The following is a 9,594-nucleotide window of genomic DNA, read 5'->3' on the forward strand; positions in this document are numbered from 1 at the left end:
ATACAGCTGCTGAAATTGTTCCTAGTGAAATTAGGGAGTCTTCTGCTGAACCTGCAAATAGAGAAGCAGGGTTCAGTTCTCTTGATGGGGATGCAAATCACAAGGATATCAAATCCCGTATCCGGAATCTGGAATCAGAGCTATCCTCTGCACTTCATTCGTTGAGATCTAAAGCTGATTATGTTACAATGCAGATGGTGAGTAATGAGCTAATGGACATGGCTGTATATTATTATTACCGCAACATAAGAACGAAATAAATAGCATGAGATTTACATACCTGCTGCTTTTGAATCTCATTTACCTCTCCCATTCTTTTCCATGTAGTCAATCTTAATTTATAGATCCCTTTTTTCTTTTTCTTTTTTTGTTTTTTTGGCTTTTTGGGTAGAGGGGAGTAGCTTTTCGGTTAGCAAATTCATGTACCCATTTTTAATGCATGTTGACTAGTTAGACTTAGAAGCTGAATATTTTGTACGAGGAAAGATAGGAAAATAGAATTACTGCGATTTATAATTTGGGCTGGAAATGAATGACAAAAGGATACACACAGTCTGTTTATAAGCCAAACCAAACAGTGTGAATGTACTTAAATTTTCTGTGTTACCAGTTAACTTGTTATGAAAATTATTATTATTATTATTTTTCTTTCGGTAGTGGGTCTATCTTTTGTTGAAGAATCCAACACATTGCTGTCAATTGTAAACCACCTCAAAAAAAAATAATAATAATCATTGCTCTTTCTTTAGCAGTTTTTGGGTAGTTAAAGCATTAGTATGTAAGTTTCTCTTCAGGATACTAAACTAATACTGAGTTGGGTGCTGTATATTCTTTTATAGGATCAGAAGAACTCATCAGATGATCTAGCAAAGTATTCCGATGCTTGGGAATTCCAAGAAACTGAGATAATGAATGCTCAGGACAGGCTGCGCTCCATACGTGCTAAGTTGTCAGTATTAGAAGGAAAGATGTCATTGGCAATAATGTATCCTCAACTCCACTCAGCCATTGTCTTATATATATTGTGTGTTACCTAAACCTTGACAATCCCATGTTTTCCCAGGGATGCACACAAAATTGTTGAAGAGAAGCAGAAGAGGATTAATAATGCTCACAGAGCCTTGCAAATTCTGAAGATGATTTGTGTAGTTTGGCATAATCCAGCTTCACAAGTATATTTAGTAGGATCCTTTGATGGTTGGTCCACCCAGGTCAGACCTCTTTCATGATTTTGGTTAATAGATAATGAATATTTTCTCAAGATGGGTTTCATCATGAATCTGACCCTGAGAAGTAGTACCATGTGTATTTGAAAATGTTATGCCTAGCATGTGGATGCGGATGAGGGGTTGTGCACAACCTTGAACCCCTCGAAAATGGATTCCTGGTTGTTTTACTTTAAAAAAAAAATACTATTGAAAGAAGAAATAGAAATTAAGGACAGCTGCGAGTGTGTGGACATAATTTAGTGAGTTCTTAGATCATTACTTTCACCTGATTTTGCGTTTTGATTGTCTAGTGTTTATGTGTCAGTTGCAGGCTGTCTTAAGAAACTACATCGTTCTTCCCTTTTGAGGATGTATTCTACAAGTTTGAGTTGTCTCTGATTTTAATGATGCAATGATTACTTTTGCAAAAGATTTTTTTTATTTTTATTTTGTTCTGGTGTATAGACTCAGGCATTTTAGATCCTTACACTTGGCATAAAACACACCAATAATTAACAGTATTACATTGCAGAGAAAAATGGAGAAATCAAATACTGGCATGTTTTCTTTGAACTTGCAGCTATATCCTGGAAAATACGAGGTTAGTCGTGTTTCAACTACTTGTTTTACAATCCAGATAAGATATAGCAAGCATTCAAATATTTGATTCTCTGTAACAGATCAAATTCATTGTTGATGGTGAATGGAAAGTTGATCCACTGCGGCCTATTGTTGTTACCGACAAAGGTTATGAGAACAATCTCCTCGTGGTTCCTGATTAGTGTATGATAGTGTGTGCGATTGTGCTGAGATAGAATCTGTAGATCAGAAAAGAGTATCACAGGCATTAGGCTAGTACCCGAAATCTTTTTTGCTCCTCATTTCTTCACAGGAAAAACCAAATGTTTGGGGTGGTTTCAAACATTTAGGACAGTATATTTTCCTTTTTCCACTCATGTACAGAGTAGTGAGTAGTTCATTGATTCTTTTAACTAGTGCATCTTAGTGTAACATGCAACACAAACACGTATGGATATATTGACTGATGTCGAAATTAATCCCATTCAATTCTTTTTCCACATATTCATGTAATCTTTAAGTGGTTTCACACCCTGTGTATAATGTGATTCTCATGCTCTTTGATTATACGTGGTAGATGAAAATGATCCAAATAAGCATGGTTTCACGTTCAAAGAATCTTAAGTATTCATGTTTTTGAGGCCGGGTTTGATCTCCTGTTTACATATGTTTACTCAAGATAAATAGTTAACGTGATGAAAACACTGGCCAACAACTTTGCAGAGCTAATTTGATTATCCAAAGTCCTAGCATTATCATCAATGAATTATATAATTATAGTTAGTAACTGTAAATTATAGTTGCAGTGGTATTCCTTTCATTTTTGAGAAAATTGACAGTTAGATTAAGATCACAAGTCTAGAGTTACAAGGAAAATGTTTAGGATAACCAAGTTAAGTTGAAAGCCTCATGAAAGTCTGAGAAGAATCTAGGGCTTGGTTAAAGCAAAGGTAAAGCCACTTCCACAGTAGACTCTGATAGAGGAAACTCCATCCATATCATAACCAAGATTTACTGTAACAGGACGGGCCCTGTCACAAGGATCCCCCAGGCCAAGTTGACCATGCTCACCCCAACCCCATGTCTTTATTTCTCCATTCTCTGAATTAAAGAATAAGAGTAAAAACAAGAACGAAATCAGTATGTTAATATAATGAAAGTATAAAAAAAATCAACCTCTTGATATTGTATTCTATGTCCAATTGTCAATACTTATTGCATTGCTTCCATATTTTATCGTGGTCTCCACTCTAAAACCAAACCTACTTTTAGATGAGGAGACGACACAATTTTAAGTGCAATCTTTTTCTTGCCTAAGAACAAGAGAAGAACATCTTACCTGTGACAAGAATGGAGTGCTCGGCACCAGCGGCAATATCAACAACCTTTGTATCATCAAGGCCAGGGACTTTCTCCATATTGGCTTCTCTTAAATCTACCACAGAATGACAAAGCATAACAAAGATAAGGGCAATGTCCTTAAACAACATTTTGCATAATAAAACTCCACCTTTTACTTATACCATCAAATTTTACCCATGAATTCAGGCAGTGCCATGCCTGTTGTTTCTTTTCCTTTTATTTTTTTTCCCCACTAAGTTACAAGCTTTTCAATGGTTGCTTGCCTTTTTTGGGTTCCAGATCCATGAGTGTTCTGCAGATACATTATTTCGCTAAAGGTGAACTAGGTTTATCTTTACCATCTTTTCACTCATTCAATATTGATTATTGGAAAAATGTTTAAGGCTAGAACTAGCAATGATGTTGGCGAAGATAGATGATTCAAACACATGCATGGAACTAACCATGGCAATACTACTTGCATTCTTAAGGATTAGATTAGATATGTCGTATGTGTGCACCAAGAGAGTAATTATAGTTTCTTCAAGAACAAGGTACTCAAATGCATTACCATGTAACTGTTTTGCTGAGCTCGTACTCCAATGATTACTAAGCACTCCAAGATGGTTGCCACCAATCATATAGACTTCACCTGCAGCTATACACAAATTTGACAAAATATGCACTCTTCTTCAATAGGAAGCAAGAGAAGTAAGGAAATCATGGAATTGGAATAGATAGTAACAAGAAATACCAGTCAAAGTTAAAGCATGGTTCCATCCTAGAGCAACTTTGGTAAAACTCAAGGTAGAGTTCAATCGTCGAGGAGAATTAGCATCTTCATAGCCCTTGAATCCTCTTCCCCATATGTAAAGATTTCCATCAACTGATGCAACAAAAAGATACAAAGGAACGAAACTAACACAGTTTAGAAAATATCTTTCTATATTGATGAACGAAACTAAAACTGATGCGATGGCCAATGACCCATCTTGGTTAACTATCTTTCTATATTGATTTCATCAGATGACCTAGTTTATCGACTAGAAATTTTGTCAAACTTTTGTTGTTAGAATGAGGTGACATTGTTCTTCGTCTTTCGATGTAAACGCAGGCCCCACTGCTTCTTGTCATCCAACCACCACCATGATTCCGGGTGACAATTATGGTTATGGTTGTAGCAATTCAAAAAGGAGGAGTGCTAGGGGCCAGCAGGTTTTGTGATTTGTAACCATCAATTAGTCATTATTAGTGTTTTTAATGGTGTGAGATTACATCTAATGGTGTGGAATAACTCACTTTTCTTTTGTCGGATAAATGCTGGCCAATTTTAATAAAAGTGTTGGCCCCTTAGACTTTCTCATTCAGAAAGTTAGGGATTTACCAGATATTGCAGCACTATGATCTCCATTTGCAGCAATGTCGACTGTCTCAACATCTTCAAATCCACTAACAACTTGAGGAAGATTAATAGATTTGACCCTATCTTTGGAGACACCCAATTGACCGCGCTTCCCAGACCCAAATCCATAAACTTGATTTGATGAACAATCTGCACCATAATTGCGATTGATGCTTAAAAGAGGCAGCAGAACATAACTCAAGATCGAATTTGTAACTTGTATATGTGTCCGGGCGTACCTTCCAACAAAACGAGGGAATGGCGCATGCCACATGCTACCTTGGCAACACGGCGATTATCAAAGGATGATACCTTGGCAGGAGAGCAACGTGATGTGTAATCGCCATGGCCAAGCTGACCGAATGAAGCATCGCCGCAAGTGAACAAGCATCCGGTATCTTGAGAAAAGACAACAATGGTTAGTTACTTTCAAACACTCAAGAGTCAGTCAAGACAGAGATAAGAAGAGTAGAAACCTGAAACAAAAGCGGAGTGACTCCAACCAGCAGAGACATTGGTTATGAAGTAAGGGTCCAGTGATGTTACAGGCTTAGGATACAAGGAGTTGTTAACAAACTCCCCATGGCCTAGTTGTCCAGAACTGCCCCTGCCCCATGAAAGTACCTTCCCACCTACACTTCATTGTTAATTAAGAAAATAAGTTGTTGAAATTAAAACAAGAGAAGGAGGGTAGAGTCGTAACTGGAGGTGATGGCGATGACGTGGGCGGCGCCGCACGCAAGGGAGGAGACGTTGGAGACAGAAAGAGGGGGTTGGCGAATGAGCTGAGGACTGACCTCGTCTTCAAGGCTGCAATTACCCAACTGCCCCTCCGTCCCAGCACCCCAACTCCACACTCGTTCTTCTTCTTCCATCTATCTATTGTGTTTGCCCACTTTCTTAGTTTCTTTCTCCTTTTAACTGCTGCTACTTTACTACCTTTTCCACCGTAAACAATAAAATAAAATTTAAAATTTTGTATTTAAAAAGAGCACTTGTCCCTTACCCATGGACTTATCCACAATGACCTTGGGATAACGATCAATTTAGGGATTATCAAAACTAGAGAAGAAATTTACCATAAAATGTTTGATAATCTTAATTAACGGAACTGCGCTTTTAACCTAAAACAAGTTTGAAATAATATAAAATAAAATAAAATTACACATTGATTTATGAATTTGTCTATTGTGTGAAAAATTGAAGTTGGCTCTTAAAGGACTAGGTGACTATAGTGGTATAGTCTATATTCCAATTTGATGGCTCTCATTGATGTGTTCAGGCAAGGTGGGAATTTGCAAAGCTTGTCCCTCAAGTTGTGTTACAATAGGCATTGGTTGGATTAGTTAAAGGATTAAAGCATTGAGTATCCGTGCTAATCACGTGAGAAGTATATTGGGCTAAAATGGGCTTTTTCATATTGGCGGAATGGAATACTGTATAGGGCTTCAGCAATATCCACACATTGCAATTGAGTCTTCTTTTAGGACGTTGTTCGCGACGGAGACCGGAGTGGACTTGTGAGCAGTGCGGAGGTCGTTGTCTTGTGGCCTAGTTGGGGAGGCGACTTGAATCTCATGGCAATCTCACTAACAGTTAAGACCTCAATGTCCTATCGAAAATAACATCAGGTATGGAGCTTTTTAGTGCGAGTTTCAAGTATGAGGGTAGTCATCAAAAGAACACGGTGCAGAAATACTCGCAGTTATGCAGTGATAAGGTGTGGTTTTAGGGCCGGGTGGGGCTTAGCGGGTTCGGGTGTCTCTTTGTTGTTGGACATAGACCATGACCCAAAAAATGCAAAGGTTTAACAGGGGTTTATGTATTTGGGGCAAGTTTGATTGGATATTTTAAATTTTAAACTTTATTTTAGAGGATTAAATGTTATTTTTTATTATTTATTTTATAGGTAGGGCCAAAAGTAAACAAGACTACAAGAGAGAGAAACTATTGAAAGATGATAAATTATATTTTATTTTTTAATCTAAAAATTCAAAATTTAGAATATCCAAATTCAGCTTGAAAAGGACTGTGTTTCAATGGCTGCACTATTTTTATTTTTGCGTCGTAATTTGCACTGTTAATTTATATCTTAGTTAGATGACATTGTTTACAAGTTGTCTCTTCTTTCTTCTTTTGAAGAAATTTAAATAGTTAATAGCAAGAAACTTCGATGGCCATTGAACCATGTTTTAAAAGAATAATGTGTAATAGCCTAAATCACCCGCTAGTACGATATTGTCTGCTTTGTCACACAAGGCCTCATGATTTTGTCTTTGACGATAAGGATGATAGTCGAAGTCCCTCACACTCACTCGTCAAAATGCGTCATGCTAGAGAGAGGTATCCACACCCTTATAAAACATGTTTCGTTCTCCTCTCCAACCGATGTGGGGGTGGATTAAGGTCCCACATCGGTTGGGGAGGGGAATGAAGCATGCCTTATAAGGGTGTGGATACCTCTCCCTAGCATGAAGCGTTTTGACGAGTGAGTGTGGGGGGCTTTGACTATCATCCCTATTGTCAAAGGTAAAACCGTGAGGCCTTGTGTGTCAAAGCGGACAATATCGTGCTAGCGGGTGGTCTGGACTGTTACATAATGTTATACATCTAAATCTTTTTATGAATAAAATCCAACTAAGTTAAAGTATAAAACTTAGACTAATATTAGTCATAACTAATTTTTGTTATGTTAGATTAACTTAGTTGGACTTAGATGTGTAGTATTATTTGTTTTAAAATTGAAACAGATTCCTCATTTGAATGGATATGTGGGTCATTGTTACCACTTATATTTGGTTTTATGTTGTAAGAAAGTTTGGAACTTTTTAGAAAGGGAAGAACTTGACAACATAGTAGAAGAAATATTGATGATGACTACGTTGCTTCGATGACTTCCATGGTTGTTCCACTCTTTTCTGTTTATATAATCTCTTTGTCCATTTTCAATTAACACAAATAAATACATAAAATAAAACATAGACTTAATGAAAAACTTTTTGTAAAGAAGTATAATTACAAAATAGTTGTACAATTGATAAAAAAATTTAAAAATTATCTTAATCTTTAAAGGACTAGAAAATACTTTTATTATGTTAGAACTCTTCTTGATTTATGTTTATTATATTAAAAAATCATAAGCTCTTTTATATCAATAAAGTAATTCTATGTAGGTATTAAATGTTATATATCATTTAAGAGAAAATATAGAGGAACAACACACTAAATAACATAGTTGTAAGAACTGGACCGGTAATCGAACCGATCAGGTTACTGGTTCACTGGTTTATTGGTTCAACCGATAAACTGCTGGTTGAACCGATAAAACCGATTTCACATAAATAAAAAATATAAAATACTAAAAATAGTCATAAAATTAATAAATTCAAAATACATATCGTTAGTTCTTCACCAACATTTTAAAAATAACCAAGTTTCAAAGTCTAAATATAACTAATTCAAAGATAAACATGAAAGTAGTTAGTACTAGTACATTAGTATCTTAATTAAACACAATATGGATAACAATTCATAAACTAAATCCAAGGAGTGATTTCGAAGTCGGCAAGTTGCTCTTCATCTGACAAATGTGGAGCTACATCCTGATTGGTTTCATTTTGATTTGCATTTTTCACAGAATTATTAGCTCCATCTTCATCTCGATCATCTTCCAAATCCAATTGATCTAGCATTATAGATAATGTTTCACAAATCAAGATAAAAAATAATATAAAATATGTTATAAGGCATACAAAAATCATAGTTGATCAAAATTCATAAATAAATAAAAGCATACCTAAATCATCTAAAGGTGATTGAAGAGACATATTTGCAAGATCATTTCGTAAAGCATCAATTTCTTCAGGAGTTAAAAATGGTGGTGAATCTTCCAGTATCCATTCCGAATGATCCTCAAATGCATCAAGACAAATTGGATCATAAACTTGGTTTCTCATTTGGTTCCTATGTTATTAATATATTTTGTTACTCATGTGATGATTAAGATTTTAAAATAATGCTTTCAACTTAAAACAATAAAAAAAAGTACCTTTTTTGTAACCTTAAGTTGTAATGAACATAAACAAGATCATTAAGTTTTTGATGCTCTAACCGATTCCTCTTCTTTGAGTGAATGTGTTCAAAAATACTCCAGTTACGCTCACAACATGAAAAGCTACAAGTTTGGCTTAAAACACGAATAGCCAACTTTTGCAAATTTGGTGCTCCACAACCATAAGATTCCCACCATTGATCTTAACATAAAAAAAGAGATAAATAATTTATCACAATCATAATATCACATAATAAATACATCACAATAGTAAAAGACCAAATTTATGAAGAAATTTCACCTGGCATAACAGTGGTTCATTCACGTATTGCAGAGGGTCTTCCAAAATCTTTCTCAGCATTCTTAAAGATCCTCTTCTCACTTGTCAGCTTAGAATTCAATACAGGATCATCATAAGCATATTTCTCAATGACATCCAACAAGCCAGAAATCGTTTCTTTGTGCTTTTCAAATTCTCCAGCATTAAATCGAAAAGCTGGATTTAACTAATAACCAGCGGCATGAAGATTTTTCTTAAGTTGTGCATCCCAACGGGTATCCAAAATCTTCAAATAAGGATCAACAACCTTCTTTCTTTTCTGAAACCTCTTCACCATTTCTTCTCTAGCCTTATAAATAGCTTGATAAAGAAAACCCATGGCAGGTCTGTCTTCACTATCCACAATACGTAAAACATGAACAAGTGACAAAGTAAGCTTAACAATATCAGTGCATTGACTCCAAAATTTAGAATCCAAGACTTAATCCACGAATTTCTTAGCTTTGGCTTCTTTGGAGTAAGCCGAGCTTGTAAATTCTTTAGAAGTCACCATAGCTCTCAAAGGATCCTTTTGAGCTAAAATACTTTGCAAAGCAATGAAATTAGTAGCAAACCGAGTTGGAGCTGGACGAAGTATTTCCCGCCCACCTGTAAACTTTCTCATCAAGAACAGTGGATAGCAATGATTATAGATATACTTAGTGATCAGTGAAGCTTGTGACACAGTTTGACT

At 35.8% G+C, this 9,594-nt stretch overlaps 3 protein-coding genes across 5 annotated transcripts in view; 1 reads left to right on the plus strand and 2 right to left on the minus strand.

Annotated features, from left to right (window-relative positions):
- LOC107643416 overlaps positions 1-2,354 on the plus strand; it is a 5,447-nt gene extending 3,093 nt beyond the window's left edge. Inside the window, exons 3-7 of the mRNA XM_016347062.2 lie at positions 7-197; positions 840-985; positions 1,064-1,211; positions 1,741-1,809; positions 1,889-2,354. Coding sequence (XP_016202548.1) covers positions 7-197; positions 840-985; positions 1,064-1,211; positions 1,741-1,809; positions 1,889-1,990 — 656 coding nt within the window. The 3' untranslated portion in view covers positions 1,991-2,354. The remainder of the gene's footprint in view (positions 1-6; positions 198-839; positions 986-1,063; positions 1,212-1,740; positions 1,810-1,888) is intronic.
- LOC107643414 (ultraviolet-B receptor UVR8) lies at positions 2,504-5,840 on the minus strand. 3 transcript variants are annotated; one of them, XM_016347060.2, is made up of 8 exons: positions 5,234-5,839; positions 5,007-5,162; positions 4,770-4,928; positions 4,513-4,680; positions 3,883-4,014; positions 3,700-3,780; positions 3,127-3,222; positions 2,504-2,888 (listed from the first exon to the last, which is right to left on the minus strand). In XM_016347060.2, exons 1-8 carry the CDS (start codon positions 5,403-5,405, stop codon positions 2,716-2,718), a joined length of 1,137 nt encoding a protein of 378 aa, XP_016202546.1. In that variant the 5' UTR covers positions 5,406-5,839; the 3' UTR covers positions 2,504-2,715. The 3 variants fall into 3 exon arrangements, with proteins under 3 accessions (XP_016202546.1, XP_016202545.1, XP_020979194.1); XM_016347059.2 differs by having other exon boundaries at positions 3,700-3,786; positions 5,234-5,835; XM_021123535.1 differs by lacking the exons at positions 2,504-2,888; positions 3,127-3,222 and adding an exon at positions 3,378-3,441 and having other exon boundaries at positions 3,700-3,786; positions 5,234-5,840.
- Positions 7,996-8,494, minus strand: LOC110271890. Its single transcript, XM_021123536.1, has 2 exons — positions 8,327-8,494; positions 7,996-8,215 (listed from the first exon to the last, which is right to left on the minus strand). The coding sequence occupies exons 1-2, from the start codon at positions 8,484-8,486 to the stop codon at positions 8,067-8,069; spliced, it is 309 nt and encodes a 102-aa protein (XP_020979195.1). The 5' UTR covers positions 8,487-8,494; the 3' UTR covers positions 7,996-8,066.

The sequence above is a fragment of the Arachis ipaensis genome, chromosome B05 (genome assembly GCF_000816755.2).
Source record: "Arachis ipaensis cultivar K30076 chromosome B05, Araip1.1, whole genome shotgun sequence".
NCBI classification, from domain to species: Eukaryota; Viridiplantae; Streptophyta; class Magnoliopsida; order Fabales; family Fabaceae; genus Arachis; species Arachis ipaensis.

Excerpts from the sequence above, each read along its gene's own strand:
- LOC107643414 (XM_016347059.2), bottom strand. The coding sequence starts at position 5,405 with ATGGAAGAAGAAGAACGAGTGTGGAGTTGGGGTGCTGGGACGGAGGGG. Across the intron at positions 4,015-4,512 it reads TCATAGTGCTGCAATATCTG|TTGATGGAAATCTTTACATA; the intron begins GTAAATCCCTAA and ends TTGTTGCATCAG. Across the intron at positions 2,889-3,126 it reads GCACTCCATTCTTGTCACAG|AGAATGGAGAAATAAAGACA; the intron begins GTAAGATGTTCT and ends TCTTTAATTCAG.
- LOC110271890 (XM_021123536.1), bottom strand. The coding sequence starts at position 8,486 with ATGAGAAACCAAGTTTATGATCCAATTTGTCTTGATGCATTTGAGGAT. Across the intron at positions 8,216-8,326 it reads ATCACCTTTAGATGATTTAG|ATCAATTGGATTTGGAAGAT; the intron begins GTATGCTTTTAT and ends CTATAATGCTAG.